The 22,986-nt window shown below is 52.2% G+C and overlaps 1 protein-coding gene across 1 annotated transcript; it reads right to left on the bottom strand.

The window, feature by feature from the left end:
* Positions 1–555: 555 nt before the first annotated feature.
* FSD2 (fibronectin type III and SPRY domain containing 2) lies at positions 556–22,903 on the bottom strand. Its single transcript, XM_039912285.1, has 14 exons — positions 22,882–22,903; positions 21,151–21,207; positions 15,767–16,503; positions 15,589–15,684; positions 14,916–15,146; positions 13,482–13,504; positions 11,904–12,025; positions 9,777–9,932; positions 8,833–8,967; positions 6,602–6,767; positions 6,288–6,421; positions 5,212–5,344; positions 3,509–3,685; positions 556–988 (listed from the first exon to the last, which is right to left on the bottom strand). The coding sequence occupies exons 3-14, from the start codon at positions 16,457–16,459 to the stop codon at positions 736–738; spliced, it is 2,319 nt and encodes a 772-aa protein (XP_039768219.1). The 5' UTR covers positions 16,460–16,503; positions 21,151–21,207; positions 22,882–22,903; the 3' UTR covers positions 556–735.
* Between the last annotated feature and the right edge of the window lie 83 nt (positions 22,904–22,986).

Genomic DNA, 22,986 nt, shown 5'->3' with positions numbered 1-22,986 from the left:
GAATCGCCCCGGCAGAAGTCCTTTTCGCACTTGGGCACAGAGTCCTCAGTGATGAGGAATTTTTCTTCTGGCAGGCTTCTCTCTGGAGAAGCTGAAACCCAGGGTGGAGGCAGAAATGGGAAGCGGTGTGGCCTGATGGCTAGAGCACGGGCCTGGGAGTCAAAGGGACGTGGGTTTCTAGTCCCAGCTCCGCCACCTGTCTTCTGAGTGACCTTGGGCAAGCTGCTTCACGTCTCTGGGCCTCAATGACCTCATCTGTAAAAGGGGGATGAAGACTGCGAGATGCGTGTGGGACTGGGTCCAACCTGATTACCTTGTATCTACCCCAACACTCAGTGCCTGGCACAGAGTAAGCGCTTCAGACGGAGAAGCAGCGTGGCTCAGTGGAAAGAGCACGGGCTTTGGAGTCAGGGCTCATGAGTTCGAATCCCAGCTCTGCCACTTGTCAGCTGTGTGACTGTGGGCAAGTCACTTAACTTCTCTGTGCCTCAGTTCCCTCGTCTGTAAAATGGGGATTAAGACTGTGAGCCCCACGCGGGACAACCTGATTCCCCTGTCGCTTAGAACAGTGCTCGGCACATAGTAAGCGCTTAACAAATACCAACATTATTAAAGTACCATAAAAAGAGGACTACCATTTGCAAATGGCCTTCCCAGGAACGGGCGGTCCGGCCTCGGTCTCCCGCTGCACTCAGAAAAGCCAAACGCCGGCCCCACCCCCCGCTGCCGGCCACCCTAGTCGGGAGAGGCGTACTTCGGCGGCGAGACACCGTTGCATATTTTCAGAGACCCGGGTTTCTCCAAGGAAAAGCAGGGGTGCACGAGGTCCCGGAGCCGACAGCTGAACGTGTAGAGGTGCTGGCTAATGGCGACGTTGAAAAAGGACAATTTACAGGTCTCGTAGTCGAGGAGGAGCCCAATCTTCCTTGGGGGGATTGTTATCTGTATCTCTGGAGTCAGCCCACCGTGGAGAAATTCATATTTGTGCCTGGAAAGTTTGAAGTTGGACAGGTGAGTTGAGCTGTTGGGTGGAGAAAAATGTGGGGGAGGAGGGGATAGGGATGTTATTTTCCTAGTTTCTCTTCTTTTTCTGATTGGGGCTTGAGGCCTTTTCCTTTATTAAACAACCTGCCAAGTCAAGGATAGCCAAGGGGATGGTTTCCGTGCTGAATTCCCCGTCCAGTTGACGTAGAGGTTCACACTGATCTCACCATCGTTGAGGTTAAAAGGCCATGGCTAAACAAACTCTTGTTTTTTTTTTTTAAAAAAAAAGGTATTTATTAAGCATTTACTAAGTGCCAGGGCGGATGCAAGCTAATCAGGTTGGACACAGTCCCCATCCCAAATGGGGCTCACAGTCTTAATCCCCATTGTACAGATGAGGTGCCTGAAGCCCAGAGAAGCGAAGTGACTTGCCCAAGGTCACGCAGCAGACAAGCAGTGGAGCCGGGATCAGAACCCAGGTCCTTCTGACGCCCAGGCCCGTGCTCTAGGCGCTGGGCCACGCTGCTTCTCGCCTGTCGATTGGGATCGTTTTAAGACAAGATTTCTGTAGGAAGGGTGTAAAGGACGAGTTGGAGAAGTCTGTATTACCGTGTTCGGAAACATATCACTGATTCATCGATTAGCCTCTCCTCATGTCTCTCATTAGTCAACATATACAGCCACCAAACCCGTCAGTCCTACCTTCTCAACATTTCTTGAATCCACCCCTTCCTCTCCACCCAAACTACTACCATGCCGATCCAGGCACTTCTTCTACCCTGCCTTTGACTCCTGCACCCGCCTCCTCCCTGACCTCCCTGCCTCCTGTCTCTCCCCTCTTCCGTCCGTACTCCGCTCTGCTGACAAGATCGTTTTTCTCAAATAATGCTCAGTCCATGTCTCCCCTCTCCTCAAAAACCTCCATCCCCACATCAACAGCAACTCCTTACCGCGAGCTTTAAAGCACCCGACCTTTAGGGAAGTAGCTTGGCCTCGCGGATTGAGCCCAGGTCTGGGAGTCAGAAGGACTTGGGTTCTAATTCCAGCTCCACCACGTGCTTGCTTTGTGACCTTGGGCCAGTCACTTCACTTCTATCCTCTCCTGGTTCTCATATCTTTCTGGCCACGGTGAAGGCTCAATACATACAACCGAATGAATGAATGAATCCTTCCCAGTTCTTTCATAGGCTCCTTCTCTGCCTCCCGCCCCCGCCCCCTTAACTGGGAGTCCCTCGAGGTTCAGTTCTGGTCCACTTCTATTCTCCGTCAGCATCCACTCCTTTGGGGAACTCATTCGCTCCCATGGCTTCAAATTCAGGTGATACCCAAATCTCCATCTCCAGCCCTGATATCCCTCTCTCTGCAGCCTCACATTTCCTCCTGCCTTCAAGACACCTCTACTTGGGTGTCCTCCCGTCACCTCAAACTTAACATGTCTAAACCAGAACTCCTTATCCTCCCACCCAAACCCCATCCTCCCCCTGACTTTCCCATCACTGTAGATGGCACCACCATCTTTCCTTTCTCACAAGCCCATAACATTGGCATAATCTCCCTCACTCAACCCACATATTCAATCCATCACTAAATCCTGGCGGTTTGACCTGCACAGCATCACCTAAAATTCACCCTTTCCTCTCCATCCAAACTTCTACCGAGTCATGGAAGCATTTATCCTATCCCGCCTGGATTACTCTATCAGCCTCCTTGCTGACTTCCCTCCCTGCTGCCTCTCTCCCCGCTCCAGTCCACATTTCGCTCTGCTGCCCAGATCGTTTTTCTACAAAATGTTCAGGCCACGTTTCCTCACTCCTCAAGAACCTCCAGCGGTGGCCCATCCACCTCCGCATCAAACGGAAACTCTTCACCGTCGGCTTTAAAGCTGTCGATCCCCTTTCCCCCTCCTAACTCACCTCACTGCTCTCCTACTACAACTCGGCCCGCACACTTCACTCTGCTAACGCCAACCTATTCACTGTACCTCCATCTCATCTGTCTCGATGCCAACCTCTCACTCACATCCCGCCTCTGGCCTGAAACACCCTCCCTCCTCCTGATAGACAGTGACTCTCCCCCTTTTCGAAGTCTTATTGAAGGCCCATCTCCTCCAAAAGGTCTTCCCTAAGTTCTCCTTTCCTCTTCTCCCACTCCCTTCTGCGTCGCCCTGACGTTCCCCCTTTGTTCTTCCCCGCTCCCAGCCCCCAAACGCTTACATCCACATCTGTCATTTAATGCTTTCTGTTAATGTCTGTCTCCCGCTCGAGACTGTAAGCTCACTGGGGGCAGGGAATATGTCTATTAATTGTTCCGTTGTCCTCTCCCAAGTGCTCAGTCCAGTCACTAAATAGGAAGACTGCCTGACTCAGTTCCCTCATCTGTAAAATGGGGGATTGGGACGGGGACTTGTCCAACCTGATTAGCTTGCACCCACCTCAGCGCCTGGCACAGTGCCTGCCACAGAGTAAGCGCTTAACGGACACCATTCAAATAAAAAAAGCGGAGGGGGAGGGCAGCTTCCCGTTACCTGGATGACGTGCACGAGTGCCTCATGCACCAGGAGGAACTATTGGCCCCGAGGGAATCGTGCCGGGGGACGTCTTCGAAAGCCACGCCGACGGTGTAGTCCGAGGCTCCGTCCACTTCCACCTCCCAGTAGTGCCTGCCTCTCACAGGAATCAGGCGGGCCAGGACAGCGGCACATCTGTCCACCCGAGGCGGGGGGGAAAGAAACGAGCTTTTCAGGCCAGCTGAGACGCCTCAGGAACCACTGGGGACAACAGCCCGCCTCCCTCTCCTTCGTTCCCCATCGGATTGATTGAGCGCTTACTGTGCGCAGAACGCAGACAACAGAACAACAGACACCTTCCCCGCCCACAGTGAGCTTCCAGTCTAGAGACGAGCTTATCTTCCTCCTCTTTCAATCCCCATCGGCGTAGCGGATAGAGCCTGGGCCTAATTCCAGCTCCACCCCTTGTCTGCGTGTGACCTCAGGCAGGTCCCTTCGCTTCTCTGGACCTCAGTTCCCTCATCTGGAAAATGTGGATGAAGACTGCAGGCCCCATGGGGGGACAGGGACTGTGTCCAACCTGATTTGTTTGTACCCGCCCCAACGCTTAGTACAGCGCCTGGCATAAAGTAAGTGCTCAATGCCGTTGAACCAAAAAAAGCCAAAGCATGTGGTCCACCTGCAAGGAGCTTATGATCTAACAGGGGAGACTGGCAGGCACAGAGTGAATCCCTCCTATGCTACTTGTCTGCTGCATGTCCTTGGGCCGGTGACTTAGCTTCTCTGGGCCTCAGCTGTAAAATGGGTATTAACGACTGTGAGCCCCCTGTGGGACCTGACCAGCTTGTATCTACCCCAGTGCTTGGTGCAGTGCATGGCACATAGTGACAGATGCCATTAAAAAAGAAAAACGTGGCAGAGTCAGAAAGAGAACTCAAATCCACTGACTCCCAGGTCCGTGCTCTCTCCACTAGGCCACGCCACTTCCTCTTCACAAATTGAGGATTTAAGAGCTGGAAGCGCCCTCCTTTAATAATAATGTTGGTATTTGTTAAGCGCTTACTATGTGCAGAGCACTGTTCTAAGCGCTGGGGTAGACACAGGGGAATCAGGTTGTCCCACGTGGGGCTCACAGTCTTAATCCCCATTTTACAGATGAGGGAACTGAGGCACAGAGAAGTTAAGTGACTTGCCCACAGTCACACAGCTGACAAGTGGCAGAGCTGGGATTCGAACTCATGAGCCCTGACTCCAAAGCCTGTGCTCTTTCCTTTCCCTTCGCCTCTTTCCCTCGCTGGCTCTGGAAGAGAATAAAGTTTAAGAGAAGGACTCCTTTTATGGTACTCCTCCTAGTAATAATAATAGTGGTTTTGGTTAAGCGCTTACTGTGTGCCAGGCACTGTACTAAGCGCTGGGGTAGATGCAAGATAATCAGGTTGGACCCAGTCCCTGTCCCACATAGGGCTCCCAGTTTGAATCCCCATTTTACAGATGAGGAAACTGAGAAATGATGTGACTTCCCCAAGGCCACACAGCAGACGCCCGGCCTAGCGGGATTAGAACCCAGGTCCTCTGACTCCTGGGCCGGGCGCTTCCCATTAGGCCCCTCTGCTTCCACAGGAACTCCGCACGGTGGGAGAAGAAGGGAGTGGAGGCGGAGGTGAGCGAGGCGGGCAGGAGTCTGGCTCCATGCCCAGTGGGCACCCGAAGGGATTTGTTACCCCGTAAACCGGATGTCGCTGGGAAGAGCGTCCCCGGCTAAGAGGGCTCCTTCCTTGCGCAGGATCGTAAATCCGTCGTCCGAGATGGACAGGCAGGGATGGGCGGTGTCCTTGTTCAGGTAGAAATAGCAACCTGCGAGACAAAAGAGCGTCAGAGAGAAACCCTCACCGTCGCGGTCCCCTCGCCCCCTCCTACCTCACCTCGCTCCTCTAGCGTCGACCCTCTCACTGTACCTCCATCTCCTCTAAAAAGTCACCCTGCCAGGCGAGAAGGACTGCCTGGAGTCGGGTAACATCGGTGGGGTCAAAGGACACCGTTCCATCAGCCCAAATCGATCGAGCAATGGGATATATGGAGCGCTTCCTGGGTGCAGAGGACTGTACTAAGCACTGGGAGAATACGCTAAAGCAGGGTTAATAGTCACGTTTCCTGCCCACAGTGAGCTTACAGTCTAGATGTGGTCAGGGTTAGAGCGAGAGGTTGCAGTGTGGCCGAGTAGCTGGAGTCCTGGCCTGGGAGTCGGAGGGACCTGGGTTCTAATCCCGACTCCGCCGCTTGTCTGCTGTGTGACCTCAGGCAAGCCACCTCACCTCTCTGGGCCTCAGTGACCTCAACCGTAAAATGGGGATTGAGACTGTGAGACAGGGACTGTGTCCAACCCGCTTTCTCTCTTGTACTTTCCCAAGCGCTTAGTACAGTGCTCCGCACACGGTGAGCGCTCAAGAAATACGACTGAATGAACCGAACGAAGGAATGAATTCACTTGTATCCGTCCCGGCACTTAGTACAGTGCCTGGCCCGTAGTAAGCGCTCGACAGCTACCGCAGTTATTATTATTATTATCGTCCACCCCAGCGCTTAGCACAGTGCACGGCACAGAGCGAACACTGAACAAATACCAGGATTATTAGTAGAAATAAATACGACGGCAGACACGGACGTAAGTGCTGAGGGTGACGCGGAAGGGAGCGGGAGAGGAGGAAGGACAGGGGCGCCCTCGAACCCCGGGAGCGGGATCCCCCGGAGCGAGGAGCGGACTTCTCGGCCTCCGGCTCCGGGGGTCATTCCCTGGGACCTGTGGTGCGGACTGGAACCGGCCGGCTCCTCTCGCTGGGCCCGCCCACGTTGATCGCTCGCACGTGGATTTGGTAGCTCTGGTTCGGCTGCAGCTGAACCAAGGCCTCCCGGGCGGGGATGCCGACGATCGACCTGCGGGCAAGAAGGGCGAAGGGCGTCACATCCCGGAGCCGGGGGCCGGCAATCCCTGGCTCAATCCCTGGCTCGCTTTGGGCAGGGAAGGTGTTTACGCTTCCATTGTCCTCTCCCAAGCGCTTAGTACGGTGCTCCGCACATAAATACGACCGAATGAGCGGGCCATTCCGGACTCACTCGGTCACGGGGCATCCGGCCTCTTGGTTGTCCCCGCCGGCGGTGTCGGCGGCGAATTCTATGGTGTAGGAATCTACGGGGTTCAGGTTTCCAGATTCCCAGCGGAGCAGGGCAGCGTGTTCGCAGCTGCAGATCTCTTGGCTCTTGACGATGGGAGGCGAGGGAGCTGAAACGCACAGAGAGGAGACCCCCAGCCCAGTGGTTGGGGTGACGGGTTTGGGGGGGAGAAACGATTCAGCACCTCCCCCCTCATCTTGCCCCTCTTCAGAAGCTTTGCGGCAACCAAAAGACCCCAGGTCGGGGCGGGAGGGGTCACTGGAGGGAGAATGAGGGGTTTGAGACGGGCCTACGCCCTCCTTTCCTCCTCTCCCACTCCCTTCTGCGTCCCCCGACGCGCTCCCTTAACTCATCCCCCCTCCCAGCCCCGCGTCATTTATGTCCATATCCATAATCTCTTTTATTTTTATTCATGTCCGTCTCCCCCTCTAATAATAATAATGTTGGTATTTGTTAAGCGCTTACTATGAGCAGAGCACTGTTCTAAGTGCTGGGGTAGATACAGGGTAATCAGGTTGTCCCACGTGAGGCTTGCAGTCTTCATCCCCATTTTACAGATGAGGTAACTGAGGCCCAGAGAAGTCAAGTGACTTGCCCAATCAATTGTATTTATTGAGCACTTACTAAGCACTGTACTAAGCACTTGGGAGAGGACAATAGAACAACAAACAGACACATTCCTGCCCACGGTGAGCTCGCAGCCTAGAGGGGGTACACAGGCATGAATATAGATCAATAAATAAATTACATATATATATAGATGTATTCTCTCAAGTGCTTAGTACAGTGCTCTGCACACAGTAAGTGCTCAATAAATACAATTGATTGATTGATTCCACAGTACTTATGTACCGATCCATAATTTACTTATGTTTATTAATGCCTGTCTCCCCTTTTAGACTGAAAGCTTGTTGTGGGCAGGGAATGTGTTTATTGTTATAGCGTACTCTCCCAAGCGCTTAATACAGTGCTCTGCACACAATAAGCTCTCAAATAAATATGATGAACTGGCTAACAACCAGGAAGATTTGTTATAGACGGGGAACGTGTCTGCTAATTCTGCTGCATCGTACTCTCCCAAGCGCTTAGTATAATGCTCCGCGCATAGTAAGCGCTCAGTGAATACAACTGATTGACTAATGAGGGCAGATGTCCAGGGGGGGCAGCCAGCGTATTTGTTTCTAATGGTATTTGTGAAGCACTTACTATGTGCCAGGTAAGCAGCGTGGCTTAGTGGCAAGAGCCCGGGCTTGGGAGTCAGAAGACGTGGGTTCTAATCCCACCTCTGCCACTTGTCAGCTGTGTGACCTTGGGCAAGCCGCTTAACTTCTCTGTGCCTCAGTCACCTCATCTGTAAAATGGGGATTAAGACTGTGAGCCCCACGTGGGACAACCTGATAGCCTTGTATCTACCCCAGTGCTTACAACAGGGCTTGGCACATAGTAAGCGCTTAACAAATACCGTAATTATTTATTTACTCCTCTAAGTGCTGCGATAGATACAAGCGAATAGGGTTAGAAAGAGTCCCTGTCCCATGTGGGGCTGACGGCCTTATTCCCCGTTTTCCAGATGAGGGAACTGAGGTGTAGAGCAGTGAGGTGGCTTGCCCCAGGTCACCCAGCAGGCAAGTGGCGGAGCCAGGATTAGAACCCAGGTCCTTCTGACTCCCAGGCCAGGGCTCGATCCACTAGGCCTCGCTCTGTCTCTCTGTCTCTCATCTCTCTGTAGGTCTCTCTCCCATGATCTGTAGTGGCCTCCCGTCTCTGCCTCTGAGTTATCTCCGTCTCTCTCATCTCCCTGCAGGTCCGTCCACCACGACCTGCAGTGGGCTCCTGTCTGTCTCTCTCTGTCTCTGCCTCTCACCTCCTTGCGGGTCTCTCCGCCACGACCTGCAGTGGCCTCCTGTCTCTGTCTCTGTCTCTCTCTGTCTCTCTTCTCTCATCTTCCCGTGGGTCTCTCCGCCACGACCTGCAGTGGCCTCCTGTCTCTGTCTCTCTCTGTCTCTCTTCTCTCATCTCCCCATGGGTCTCTCCCCCACGACCTGCAGTAGCCTCCTGTGGGCTCACATTGAACCGCCACGGGTGGTGATGATCCTGAAATCAAATCTGGGATGAGCACCGAAGGCTTAACGACCCCGGGATGCAAGAGGGGAGCCCCCGCCCCTTCCCTTTACCTGTCACGTAGACGGCGCTCTCACTAAGTGGGCTGGCGCCGGTGCTGTTCACAGCCGTGACCCAAAATTCGTACTGGGTGTTGGGCAGCAGGTCGGTGACGGTGCAGTATGTTTCTTTGACTTTCATGGTAAATTCTGAAAAGAGACAGAAATTCTGCCCGCAGGGCCTCGGACTTGAAATGCAATCGGTTTTCAGTCTACTCTCATTCAATCATATTTAATTGAGCGTTTACTGTGTGCCGAGCGCTGTCCTAAGCGCTTGGGAGAGTGCAGTGAAGCGATAGAAGAGACACATTCCCTGCCCACAGTGAGCTTACCGTCTAAAGGGGGAGAAAGACATGAATAGAAATAAATAAATTACAGTTATGGGCATAAGGGTTGTACTTCAGTGTGCGCTTTTCCAATTGCTTAGTACAGTGCTTTGCACACAAAAAGCGCCCTAATAAATATGATTGAATGAAGGAACCGAAGCGCTGCATCTTTTTTTTTTTTTTGATTTGTTAAGTCCAGGCACTAAGCCCTGGGGCAGAAACACGCTAATCAGGTAGACCACATCCCACACAAATCCCCATTTTAGTCAGTCAGTCGTATTTATGGAGCACTTCCAGTGTGCAGAGCACTGTATTAAGCACTTGGGAGAGGACAACACAACAATAAATGGACACATTCCCTGCCCACAACGAGCTTGCAGACTAGAGGGGGAGGCTGACATTTTCCAGATGAGGGAACTGAGGCCCAGAAAAATGAAGTGACTTGCCTAGGATCATGGAAAGGGCTTAACAGATATCATTAGTATTATTATTGTGGTTAATAATAATAATGAGATCAATGAATACGATTGAATGAATGATTGAATGCCTCCAGAAGCCTTCTCCCCTCACACACCCAAGCCCGCAGTTCGTTCCCAAAGGAAATGGCTCCATACATGCCCCCCGTCACCTTACCTGTCTTCCCCTCGCTCCCTGTGCCGTCTGTCACGGGCTTGTAACGGAGCTCATAGCCTTCCACCGTGTCATCGGAGAACAGGCTCCAACACACCTTCACCGTAGAACCCGTGGCCGAATTGGGGGTTTGGGGATTTATCACCGGAGCAGACGGAGCTGGGTGAAAGGGGAGAGGTAGCGTGGAGCAGTGAGCACAATTCCTCCAGACACTGCAGTAACAATAATAATCATGATGGTACTCGTTAAGCACTTACTATGTGCCAGGCCCTGGGGTAGATACAAGATAATCAGGGTGGACACAGTCTCTGTCCCACATGGGGTTCACCGTCTTAGTCCTCATTTTACAGATGAGAGAACTGAGGCACAGAGAAGTGAAGCGAATTGCCCAGGGTCACACAGCAGACAAGTGGCGGAGGCGGGATCAGATTGCCTATCAACCTCTGCTCCAAACAAAAACTCCTCACTCTAGGCTTCGAGGCTCTACATCACCTCGCCCCTTCCTACCTCTCCTCCCTTCTCCCTTTCTACCGCCCACCCCGCACGCTCCGCTCCTCTGCCGCCCACCTCCTCGCCATCCCTCGGTCTCGCCTATCCCGCCGTCGACCTCTGGGCCACGTCTCCCGCGGTCCCGGAACGCCCTCCCTCCTCACCTCCGCCAAACTGATTCTCTTCCCCTCTTCAAAACCCTACTTAAAACTCACCTCCTCCAAGAGGCCTTCCCAGACTGAGCTCCTCTTCTCCCTCTACTCCCTCTACCATCCCCCCTTCCCCTCTCCGCAGCTTAACCCTCTTTTCCCTCTTTCCCTCTGCTCCTCCTCCTCTCCCTTCCCATCCCCTCAGCACTGTACTCGTCTGCTCAACTGTATATATTTATTACCCTATTTATTTTGTTAATGAAATGTACATCGCCTCGATTCTATTTAGTTGCCATCGGTTTTTACGAGACGTTCTTCCCCTCGACTCTATTTATTGCCATCGTTCTCATCTGTCCGTCTCCCCCGATTAGACCGTAAGCCCGTCAAACGGCAGGGACTGTCTCTATCTGTTGCCGACTTGTTCATTCCAAGCGCTTAGTACAGTGCTCTGCACATAGTAAGCGCTCAATAAATACTATTGAATGAATGAATGAATGAACCCATGACCTTCTGACTCCCAGGCCTGTGCTCTATTCACTAGGCCACGCTGCTAACAAACTGCATTTGCCGCTTCCAACCCCACTGCGGATGGTGTCCTTTGGGGGAGCTTCCTCGGTCGGCTAAAAGTCAATGCCCCCAAAATGAAATGTTGCCATTTCCAACCATCTAAGGTGACCCGACCCCAACGTCGATCGTCAGTCAGTCGGTCAGTCGATCATATTTATTGAGCACTTGCTGTGTACGGAGCACTGTTCTAAGCAGTTGGGAGAAGACAACAGGACAATATAACCAACACATTCCCTTACTCACAATGAGCTTACAGTCTAGAGGGTGAGACGGACATTAATAGAAATACATAAAATTACGGATATGGACGTAAGGGACGTAAGCTGTGGGGCTGGGAGTGGGGATGAATAAAGGGAGCAAGTCAGGGTGACGCAAAAGGGAACGGGAGAAGAGGAAAGGAGGGCTTAGTCAGGGAAGGCCTCTTGGCGGAGATGGGCCTTCAAAGATAAGGCTTTGAAGCGTTTGTTGCCCAAGTCCTCTCTCTGGCCCGGAACTCCCTCCCCACTGCAATCCGACAGACCACCACTCTCTCCACCTTCAAAGCTGTCCTAAAAATCCCATCTCCTCCAAGAGGCCTTCCCCGACTAAGCCCTCCTTTCCCCGACTCAGGCTCCTCTCTAGAACCTCACCTCTGCATTTGGATCTGTGTCCCTTAGGTACGTGATCTTCACCCCACCTTCGGCCCCACAGCGCTTATGTAAATATCCTCGTACCCTGCCATTTCCCCTACTTCTAATTTCTTTTCGTGTCTGTCTCCCCCCGCAGACTGTAAGCTGCTTCTGGGCAGGGATCACGTCTCCCAACTCTGCTATTATTATTAATATTTCTATAATAATAGAGATTCCCACAACGGCCCCAAGGGTAAGCATCGTCCGCCGTTTCCATTCCCAAGGGACTCGACCGAGCGGGGATGAACAAAGTCTACCTATGACAGTGTGAAAGGTGTCCATCAGCTGCTCAACCTCAGAGAAATCAATCGTTTGGTCTCTGAAATCGGGGCGTGCCGAAAGCTCCACCTCGGTTTTTGTCTTCAGGAATTCTCCCAGTCTGCGGGTTTGAGGGGAAAATCACCGTTCAGCTGCCCAGAGCGACCTCACCTCCAAGACCCCGGCTGACGCGAGCGGACCCGGGCTGGCGGCGAGGGGAGAGCGCCCAGGCTTTGGAGAAGTGACCCTACAGTGTAACCCAACAGATGGGGCAGACAGAGCTCTCGTTGTTATTCTTCTCTGTTTGTTTTTAATGATATTTGTTAAGGGCTTACTATGTGTCAGGCACTCTATTAAGCGCTGGGGTAGGTACCGGCTAGTCCCTGTCCCGCATGGGGCACATAGTCTCATTTTACAGATGAGGTAACTGAGGCGCAGATAATAATTATAATGGTGTCTGTTAAACTCTTACTACGCGCCGGGCACTGTACTAAGCGCTGAGGTGAGGACAAGCAAATCGGGTTGGGCACAGTCCTACATGGGGCTCGAGGGTCTCAATTCCCATTTTACAGATGAGGTAGCTGAGGCACAGAAAAGTGAAGTGACTTCCCCGGGGTTACGCAGCAGACAGGTGGCGGAGCCGGGATTAGAACCCATGACCTTCTGACTCCCAGGCCCGGGCTCTATCCACTATGCCATGCCATCTCATTTCCTCTCAGATGCCTCGTAGAGTTAAGACAGCTGGCCAATCTGAGGGTCAATCCAAAACTTAACACTTCTCCAACCTTGGTTCTGAGAGAATCATAACAAAATAATAATTATGGCATTTGTTAAACACTAACTATATGCCTAGCACTCTTCTAAGTGCTGGGGTAGACACAAGCTAATCAGGTTGGACCCAGTCCCGGTCCCACATGGGGCTCAACGTCTTAATCCCATTTTACAGATGAGGGAACTGAGGCAAAGAAAAGTGAGGTGATCTGCCCACAGCCACACAGCAGACAAGAGGCAAGTCACTTAACTTCTCTGTGCCTCAGTTCCCTCATCTGTAAAATGGGGATTAAGACTGCGAGCCCCACGTGGGACAACCTGATTCCCCTGTGTCTACCCCAGCGCTTAGAACAGTGCTCTGCACATAGTAAGCGCTTAACAAATACCAACATTATTATTATTAAGAGGCGGTGTCGAAATTAGAACTCAAGACCTCTGACTTCCAGGTCCAAGCTCTATCCGCTAGACCACCCTGCTTCTCTGCTGTGCAGTCCTAGGGCTTTGTTGCCAGATCGGGATGGATTTCTAGATTAAGTTCAGTCCACGTGCATTGAGAACACATGAGGAAAAACTTAATTTCATTTTTTGGTGGAGGGGTTTCACCTTTCTTGAAAGGAAACCCAAACTTGTGGCGCTAGGAATGGGGTAAAGTCAGCTATAACCCTACGAGTCTTTTCCTCGAGAGAACCCTGGTTGCCTGGGTTGGAGTTTAAGATACTCACTTGAAAGAAGAAATCCCTGGAAGTCAACTGTTTTAGAACAGGGCACAGAGAATCAAAAGATGCAAGGCAGAGCCTCATTCTTACCTGTCAGCCATAACAACTGCATCCTGGAAAGAGGAAAAAGAGATTTTTAGTGCAAAAGGGGCTCATTTGGAAGAGTTCAGGTTGTTTACCCAAACCAACAGCGTTAGATTTCCTTTCATTCCGGCTCTAAGCTTGCTGGGGACAGGGAAAATGTCTACCAACTCCCAAGCACTGAGTACAGTGCTCTGCACAGAGGAAGTGCTCAATAAATACAATTTTTTGATTTGTTCCAGCCGATAGGGGCTTGAACTCAAAGCCACAGGCCCGTGCTGGTCCAAGACGGAGTCATCCTTTCCCAGGCATTGAACTAACTGCAGGTTCCGCTCCTGGCTGAACTCAGTTTCCCCAGGGAAACACCATCTGTTCCTTAGTTCGGGTCGTAACCCACCCAGACTTTTCCCGCTACAATTCCGATCTGGAACAGGAGCCTCCGGTGGGTTTGGGGGAGATGGGGAGGCTGTTTGAGATAGGATGGAAAACTTGCTTGAGTTTTTATTCAGGGGTGAAAATTGATGGACTGACTAGGGCTTAGTATATTATCCTTATTGCTTTTTTTAAAAAAATGGTGTTTCTTAAGTACTTACTATGTGCCAGGCATCGTTCTAAGCAGTGGGGTAGATACAAGATTTCAGGTTGGATACAGTCCATGTCCCTTGTGGGACTCACGGTCTTAATCCCCATTTTACAGATGAGGGAACTGAGGCCCAGAGAAGGTAAGCGACTTGCCAAAGGTCACTCAGCAGGCACGTGATAGAGCCTTGACTAGAACCCGGGTCCTTCTGACTCCCAGGACCGAGCTCTATCCACCAGGCCACGCCGACGCAGGAGACAAGCGGCAGAACCGGAATTAGAAGACAGGTCCTTCTGACCCAGGCCCGTGCGCTATCCGCTAGGCCATGCTTATTATCATTATAATTTGTATTACTATTATTATCATTATTATTATATTTGTTAAGCATTTTCTATGTGCCAAACACTGTTCTAAGCGCTGGGGTTAATCAGGTGGAACACAGTCCCTGTCACACATGGGGCCCACAGACTAAGTGTACAACTGACAAGGGCCAGCGTGCCCCTTGGAGTGACTATGCTGGGGGAGGAAAGAGGGGGCTCCACTCAGGGGTAAAAGGAGACAAGCTTAAGTGCTTTGCGCACAGTAAGCGCTCAATAAATGCGACTGAATGAACCGGCTTTTGTACCTCCTCCTTCCCTCAGGTCAGTTTAATAAAGGTCAGTTTAATAAGGTCAGTTTAATAAAGCTTCCCGAGTTGGGAAATAAAGTTTCCCCAGTTGGGGAAGGAAGTGGGGGGTGGTCTGAGGGTTTCCCTCGACCGACGGCTGACTCCGCTTTGGACGCCCAGAGTTTCTCTGCCACGGAGACCACCCCCTACTTGCCTGCCCCCTCCCGACACCCCCGCACCCCAGAGTCGTGTTTACCTTGATGAAATCCACCTTCTCTTGGTGGCAGATTTCCTCAGTCGTCTCCATTAGTTCCTTGCAGATGTCCAGGTTTTCTCCACAGCTGACCAGCTGCCCGTACAGCGCTTCTAGCTTCTCTCTCTTCTCTTCGCCCAGAGCCTGTATCTTCTCTTCGTATTTCTGGGCGAGCGCCTCTAAGACCTCGTTGTAATGCACCTCAAAGTTCTGCTCCTGCCTCCCAAAATTCTCCTGCAGAACAGGGGCTTGGGTTTGGAACTCGCTTGGCATTCCCGGGCCCCGTCGCTTCTCGAAACCTCAGGCAAACGCGACGGACGGCGCCGGGGGTGTTGGGTCCGCTCGGAGTCTCGGATCAGCCCTCCCGCACGCGTCTGGCACGGGCGAGAGCCTAGAAGCCCCCACCATGGGCTCTGGGGAGCTTCGCCAACCCACCAGGCCTCTCAGCTGCCAGGGACGGTGGGGGTGATGATAATAATTTTGGTACTTGTTAAGCGCTTACCGTGGGCCAGGCACCGTACCGAGCGCTGGGGGGGATATAAGCAAATCGGGTCGGACACGGTCCCAGTCCCACGTGGGGCTCACGGTCTCAGCCTCCATTTCACAGGTGAGATGACCGAGGCCCAGAGAAGCGAAGCGATTTACCCAGTGCACACCCCCGAAAACATCCTCTCACCTCCACTGTGATGAAAACTTCCTCCAGGTGGCTTGCAAAATTTTCCATCTGCGCAATCTGTTCTTCGAGCCTGTCCATGTTCCTGTAGACTTCGTCCTGTCGGGCAGAAGCCCCCGATGAGCCCCCCGAAAGACAGTCTGAGGGGGCGGGGAGGCGGGAGGAGAAAAAGCCAACTTACCTTGGCGGTCTCGATGGCGCTGGCCAGCTGACTGATCTGGTGCTCCTTGTGCTCGCCCGACGCTACCTCGACGGCCCGGATCGGGGTTCTGCAGGTCACGCAGAAGACGTCTTCGGCCTCTTCTTCGTCGTCTTCCTCCGGGATGACGTAGCACTCGAAGTCCTCGCTGGACCGGCCCCGGAGACACCGATACACGTCGCGCGACTCCCGAAGTCTGCCCGGAGACCCTCGGCCGCCGTGGCCCCCCATTCCCTCGCCTTCCTCTTCCCCTTCCGAGGGGTCCGCCCAGTAGTCCTGTTCTTCGGGGGGCGGCCAGTGGGCCAGTCGGGGGTCCCGGCCGGCCTGAGAGCCGGCGATCGCGGCCCCGAGCGGGAGGCCCGCCTCGTCTCCGTCCAGGCCGCACGGCCAAGACGGATCCTCCGCTTCCCGCCGGCGGTCGCTCGCGGGGGGCTCCGGGCCCCCCTCTCCGTCCTCCCGGTCTCCCGTCATCTCTCGAGACGTCCCCCTTTGGGGTCCAGCCGGCTTTTCCGGGAAGAATTTCCGTCCGTCTTGGGAGTCGTAGAGATCCATGTGGTAGAAGGTCAGGCCTCCGGGCCGGACGTCACCCGCTGGGTCCAGAGACGCCTCCCCGCCCAACCAGAGGGTTGAGCCGGCCGCCTCCTCCTCCTCCTCCTCCGCCCCCTCCTCCATCATGGATCCCGGAGTCCTGGGAGATGAGCCGCTTCTCGGAGCGGGTCCTGGGGCGGGAGGACAAAGGACCGAATAGTCTCCCCAAGTGTTGCCGGCCTTTCTCAGCGAGGGATCGTCCTGTTTCCCCTTCCCCCCGGCCACCCTCCCAAGGGGAGACTGTGGAGGCTGCAGGAGCTGAAGGGGCAACCAGGGCCCCCAGATCACCATCATCATCTCTCATAATATCCCGACTGGATTATTGCGTCAGTCTCCTCTCAGATCTCCCTTCCCCCCGTCTCTCCCCGCTCCAGTCTATTCTTCATTCCACTGACCGGATCATCTTTCTACAGAAACGCTCTGGGCGTGTCACTCCCCTCCTCAAAAACCTCCAGTGGTTGCCTATCAACCTTTGCATGAAACAAAAACTCCTCACTTTTGGCTTCAAAGCTCTTCATCACCTTGCCCCCTTCTACCTCTCCTCCCTTCTCTCTTTCTCCAGCCCAGCCCGCACGCTCCGCTCCTCTGCCACTCAACTCCTCACCGTGCCCCATTCACGCCTGTCCCGCCGTCGACTCCTGGCCCACGTCCTCCCGCTGTCCTGGAATGCCCTCTGTCCTCACGTCTTCCAAACTAACTCTCCTCCCCTCTTCAAAGCCCTCCTGAGAGCTCACCTCCTCCAGGAGACCTTCCTAGACCGAGCCCCCACTTTTCCCTCTGCTTCCCCTCCCCTCCCTTTCCACCCTCTGCTCTTCCTCCTTCCCGTCCCCTCAGCCCTGTGCTCATTTGTATATATTATTTATTACCCTATTTATTTTGTTAATGAGGTGTACATCTCCTTGATTCTATTTATCTTGATGATGTTGTCTTGTTTTGGTCTGTTTTGCTTTGCCGCCTGTCTCCTCCATTTAGACTGTGAGCCCCTCACTGCGCAGGGACTACCTGTGGCCGAATGGTACATTCCAAGCATTTAGTACAGCGCTCTGCATATAGTAAGCGCTCAATAAATACTATTGAATGAATGAATCATAATCATCAATGCACTATTTGTTAAGCGCTTACTTTCAGCCAGGCGCTGGACCGAACACTAGGGTAGATCCCAGAGAATCAGATCCGACTCGGCCTATTTTCCATGCTGCCCCTCTGCTCCCTGTGGGCCATCGCACCTCCAGGCCTGGGAGACTGAAGGACCTGGGTTCTAATCCCGGCTCCGCCCAACGTCTGTCATGTGACCTCGGGCAAGTCACTTCCCTTCTCTGGGCCTCGGTTACCTCATCTGGAAAACGGGGATTGAGACCGTGAGCCTCACGGGGGACGGGGACTGTGTCCAACCTTTTTCCTTGTATCCACCCCAGTGCTTAGTACAATGTCTGGCACATAGTAAGTGCTTAAAAAATAGCACAGTTATTATTATGATTATTCTCATTATTATTACCTCCCCAGAACCCATCTACCCTCGACCAAATGAAGTCCCCAGCCCTTCCCCAACCGTGGTGCCTTTTCTGACTTCCATGCTGGCTGGAATCTCCCTTTTTTTTAATAATATTCATCAAGCGCTTACTACATGTCAAGCACTGTACGAAGCACTGGGGTTGATACAAGCTAATCAGGTTGGACTCGGTCCCAGTCCCACATGGGGCTGACCCGCTCTCAATCCCCATTTTCCCGGTGAGGTCAATGAGGCAGGGCCAGGGCTTGGAAGAGGAATTTCCTCCCTGCAGGGGCCTTTAACGCTTTTCTCGGACTTTCCTCTCAGTCTCCTTCCTCGTCTGGAATCAACGGGTCTTGAGCTGACGGCATCACATAATCTGACCGCTCACTCGGTGACCGACAAGTCGTGTGTAAATTGATTTCTGCCTCACCTCAGGGTTCCTAGCCCATTTCCCCCTTCGCCCCTTCCCCTGTCCTGGCCGTGTCGGGAGTCTGGCAAAAGCCTCGATCATTTTTTAAAAATAGTATTTGTTCAGCGCTTACTAGGTAATAATAATAATTATGGTATTTATTACGTGCTTAGCATGTGCCAGGCACTGTACTAAGCACTGAGGTAATAATAATAATTATGGTATTTATTAAGTGCTTAACATGTGCCAGGCACTGTACTAAGCACTGAGGTAATAATAATAATAATAATAATGGTATTTATGAAGTGCTTACCATGTGCCAGGCACTGAACTAAGCACTGAGGTAATAATAATAATTATGGTATTTATTTAGCGCTTACCATGTGCCAGGCACTGTACTAAGCACTGAGGTAATAATAATAATAATGGTGTTTATTAAGTGCTTACTATGTGCCAGGCACTGTACTAAGCGCTGAGGTAATAATAATTATGGTATTTATTAAGTGCTTACTATGTGCCAGGCATTGCACAAGCAAATCGAGTGGGACACAATCCCTTGTCCCACATGGGGCTCACAGTCTTGATGCCCACTTCACAGATGAGAGAATGAGTCCCAGAGAAGTGAAGTGACTTGTCCAAGGTCACACAGCAGAGCTAGGATTAGAACCCTCCTCCAACTCACCTCCTCCAAGAGGCCTTCCCAGACTGAGCTCCTCTTCTCCCTCTATTCCCTCTGCCATCCCCCCTTTACCTCTCCGCAGCTAAACCCTCTTTTCCCTCTTTCCCTCTGCTCCTCCACCTCTCCCTTCCCATCCCCACAGCACTGTACTCGTCCGCTCAACTGTATATATTTCCATTACCCTATTTATTTTGTTAATGAATTGTACATTGCCTCGATTCTATTTAGTCGCCACTGGTTTTACGAGATGTTCTTCCCCTCGACTCTATTTATTGCCATCGTTCTCGTCAGTCCGTCTCCCCCGATTAGACTGTAAGCCCGTCAGACGGCAGGGACCGTCTCTATCTGTTGCCGACTTGTTCATTCCAAGCGCTTAGTACAGTGCTCTGCACGTAGTAAGCGCTCAATAAATACTATTGAATGAATTGAATGAATGAACCCATGACCCGTGCTCTATCCACTATGCAACGCTGCTTCTCTTAGATGCAAGAAATCAGGTTGGACACAGCCGATGTCCCGCATGGGGCTCTACAGTGTAATGTGTCTGCTTACTGTTCTACCGTACTCTCCCAAATGCTTAACACAGTGCTCTGCACACAGTAAGCATTCAGTAAATACAACTGAGTGAATGAATGAATGAATAAATTTGATTGACTGACTAGTAATCTCCATTTTACAAATGAGGTCACTGTGGCCCAGCAAAGCAAAATGACTTGCCCAAGGTCACCCAGTAGACAAGTGGCGGAGCCGGGATTAGAACCCGGGTCCTTCTGACTCCCAGGCCCGGACTCTAGCCACTGGGCCGTGCTGCCTCTCGACTGGCAGAGAGGACTAGAAATTTAGAATCTGAGCTGTCAACTTAGATCTGCCCGAAGCTGAACAAGTCACTTAACCTCTCTCTCCTGCCTCTGCTTCTGGATCACAGCTAACCCCATCCTGCGCGACGGACGAGAAGCAGCGGGGCCTAACGGCTAGAGCCTGGGCCTGGGAGTCAGAGGACCTGGGTTCTAATCCCGGCCCCGCCACTTTGTCGGCCGTGTGACCTCCGGCAAGTCACTTCACTTCTCTGGGCCTCGGTTCCCGCATCTGTAAAATGGGGATTCAGACCGGTGAGCCCCACGGGAGTCAGGGACTGTGTCCAACCTGATTTGCTTCTATCCACCCCAGTGCCTGGCCCATAGTAAGCACTTAACAAATACCATTCTAAAAAAAAATAGATACATATGACGGTCAAGTCCTCTGCAAACAGCAAGGGAGGACTAATCGGAGAACGGTATGTGCCTCGGTCATTGACACCCTGCCTTCTGGCGATTCTTTGTGCGGTTTATTGCTTTCATTTGGAATGCCCCAGAGAAGCAGCGTGGCCTAGTCACTAGAGCCCGGGCCTGGGAGTCAGAGGGGCCTGGGTTCTAATTCCAGCTCTGCCACTTGCCTGCAGTGTGACCTCAGGCAAATCGCTGCGCTTCTCTGGGCCTCGGTTTCCTTGCCCGCAAAATGGGGATGAAAACTGTGAGCCCCACGTGGGACGTGGACTGTGTCCAACCTGTCCTGTCCCGCATGGCACACAGTGCCTGGCACATAGTAAGCACTCAACAAATGCCATTAAAAAAAATGCTCCGGGAGTTGTAGGAAACATCCTTAATTTGGCAACGCATATGAAACAACTTGAAACATTTCTAGAACGGAACCCTGGGCTTACCGTTCCCACCCAGGTGAGGTAAATAGAGACTTTATCTCCAGTTTCAGTAGGTGTATAGAGAAAATCCATCAGTTCCCACCTCTAAACCCTGATATTCTGAGATCACGACCCTCCGGTATCATAACCATTATTATTCTGCATTCCATGTTGAGGAGTACACTATATTTCAAATATCCTGAGAATACTTTGCCCAAATTTCCCCTTCCTACCCCCCTCCCCAAGCATGGCTAGCAAAGCAGTCAAATCGTTTCTAGAAGAGAAGCTCCCTAGCAAATGCCCAAAGGAGAGATGAAGCCTCTTACCCAATTTTCCCTAATTTAGCAGTGCCCACTAAGACGTTTACGATTCCCGGTGACCCTTTCCTCCCTCAAATGAAACCTTTTGGCTGACGCGGTTTGCTGCAAGGGACGGAGAGGAAAGTCTGTTCCATGCGTGTCGCTAGGTCTCCGTGATGCAAAACAAGTTAGGAGAGAATATCTACGACTGGCTCGGAACTTGCCTTCTCGTTTAAGAATCTGTCCTCTCTTCTTCCAGTTCAGGGGGCACCAAATTCCAGCTAGAAAACCAAAAAAAAAAAAAAAAAAAAATGAATTTTCAGGCCAGCTTTCTGATTGGGGCTACTGGCTTCAGCCCTGAGGCAAAACCCTAGATGGCCTCGTCCCTCAAATGGCAACATTCCAGTCGTGAGCAAAGGAAGTAAATTTAGACAACTCCCCCTCCCCAGCTGCTCCACATCTGCTCAAGTGTCACTGAGCAGAATGTCACATGCTGCTAAGCTGATCTGAAATCCCTGTGCGTGTGTGAGTGAGAGATTGTATATATATATACATATATCTAGGTGTATATATAAATAGATGTGTATATATAAATGTATGTATATAAATATATGTGTATATATTCATGTGTGTGTGTGTATGTACATATATATGTATATACACACACACACACATATATATACATACACATATATGTGTATATATGTATATGTGTGGCCCGAGGCCACAGTAAACAGACACATTCCCTGCCCACGACGAGCTTAAAGTCTAGAGGGGGAGACAGACATGAACAGAAACAAATAAGTGACAGATATGGACGTAAGCGCCGAGGGGCCGGGAGCGGGGGATGAATCTCTATTCAAGCAAGTCAGGGCGATGCAGAAGGGAGTGTGAAAAGAGGAAAGGAGGGCTTAGTCAGGGAAGGCTTCTTGGAGGAGATGGGCCTCCAATAAGGCTCCGAAGAGGGGGGAGAGCGATTTCAGATATGAGGGAGGGAGGGAGGGCAGGCATGCCACGCCAGAGGCAGGAAGTGGGCGAGAGGTCGGCGGTGGGATAGACGAGATTGAGGTCCAGTGAGAAGGTTGTGAAATGTCATCTCTGAGAGGCCTTGAAAATAAAGAACAACCCCAGCTCCCTCCCTCAGCCTTCTGGCCCTGCACGGTCATTGCAATTGCTGTGGGATTCGTTCTGCATTTACCACGTTTGCCAAGCACAGTGGAGTCGATACGAGACAGGGTGGTCACACACGGTCCTTTTCCCATGTTAATCAAGCGTTCCGTGGTATTTATTTATTGCTTTTAATTCATTAAATTCTTAACAAACAATTCAACGTATTTATTTCTTTCAGCCTTTACATGACCAAACCAGAGTTCCTTATCTTCCCTCCCAAACCCTGTCCGCTCCCAGATTTTCCCATCCCAGCACCACCCTCCTTCCCGTCTCACAAGCCGGTAACCTTGGTGTCATCCTTCACTCCGCTCTCTTTCAAACCACATAGCCAGTCCCTCCCAAACTGCCGCTGGTGTCACCTTCACGACATCACTAAAATCCGTCTTCTCCTCTTCATCCGAACCTCCACTGGGTCGGTGCAACCACTCCATCCTATCTCACCGAGATGACCGCGTCAGCCTCCTTGCTGACCTCCCAACCTCCCGCCTCTCCCCACTCCAGTCCATACTTCACTCCGCTGCCTGGATTATCTTTCTTCAGAAGTGTTCATGGCATGTCACCTCTCCCTCCTCCCACATCTCCAGCGGTTGCCTAGCCACCTCCGAATCAAACTCCTCCCGTTGGCTTCGGAGCTCCTCAGCCCCTCGTCGCGTCGCGTCGCCGCCCCCGCCCCCGCCCCCCGCCCCCCGCCCCCCGCCGCCCCGTTCCTCGCCTCGCTTCTCTCCTACTCCAGCCCAGCCCTCACAACTCTGCTCCTCTGGTGCCGCCGACTCTCTCTCTCTCACCGTGCTTCCATCTCACCGCCGGCCCCCGTCCTACCTCCGTCCTGGAACGCCCTCCCTCCTCACCTCCGCCAAACTAGCTCTCTTGCCCTCTTCACAGCCCTCCCG

This window comes from Ornithorhynchus anatinus, chromosome 5, assembly GCF_004115215.2.
Source record: "Ornithorhynchus anatinus isolate Pmale09 chromosome 5, mOrnAna1.pri.v4, whole genome shotgun sequence".
NCBI lineage: Eukaryota > Metazoa > Chordata > Mammalia > Monotremata > Ornithorhynchidae > Ornithorhynchus > Ornithorhynchus anatinus.
Note: the sequence above shows the minus strand (reverse complement) of the source record. Positions and strands in the feature narration are given on the sequence as shown.

Coding starts and splice junctions, on each gene's coding strand:
- FSD2 (XM_039912285.1), bottom strand. CDS start 16,459: ATGATGGAGGAGGGGGCGGAGGAGGAGGAGGAGGAGGCGGCCGGCTCA. Junction 8,968..9,776: donor AGGGAGCGAGGGGAAGACAG/GTAAGGTGACGG, acceptor GTCTCTTTTCAG/AATTTACCATGAAAGTCAAA. Junction 3,686..5,211: donor AGCGACATCCGGTTTACGGG/GTAACAAATCCC, acceptor TCGGGTGGACAG/ATGTGCCGCTGTCCTGGCCC.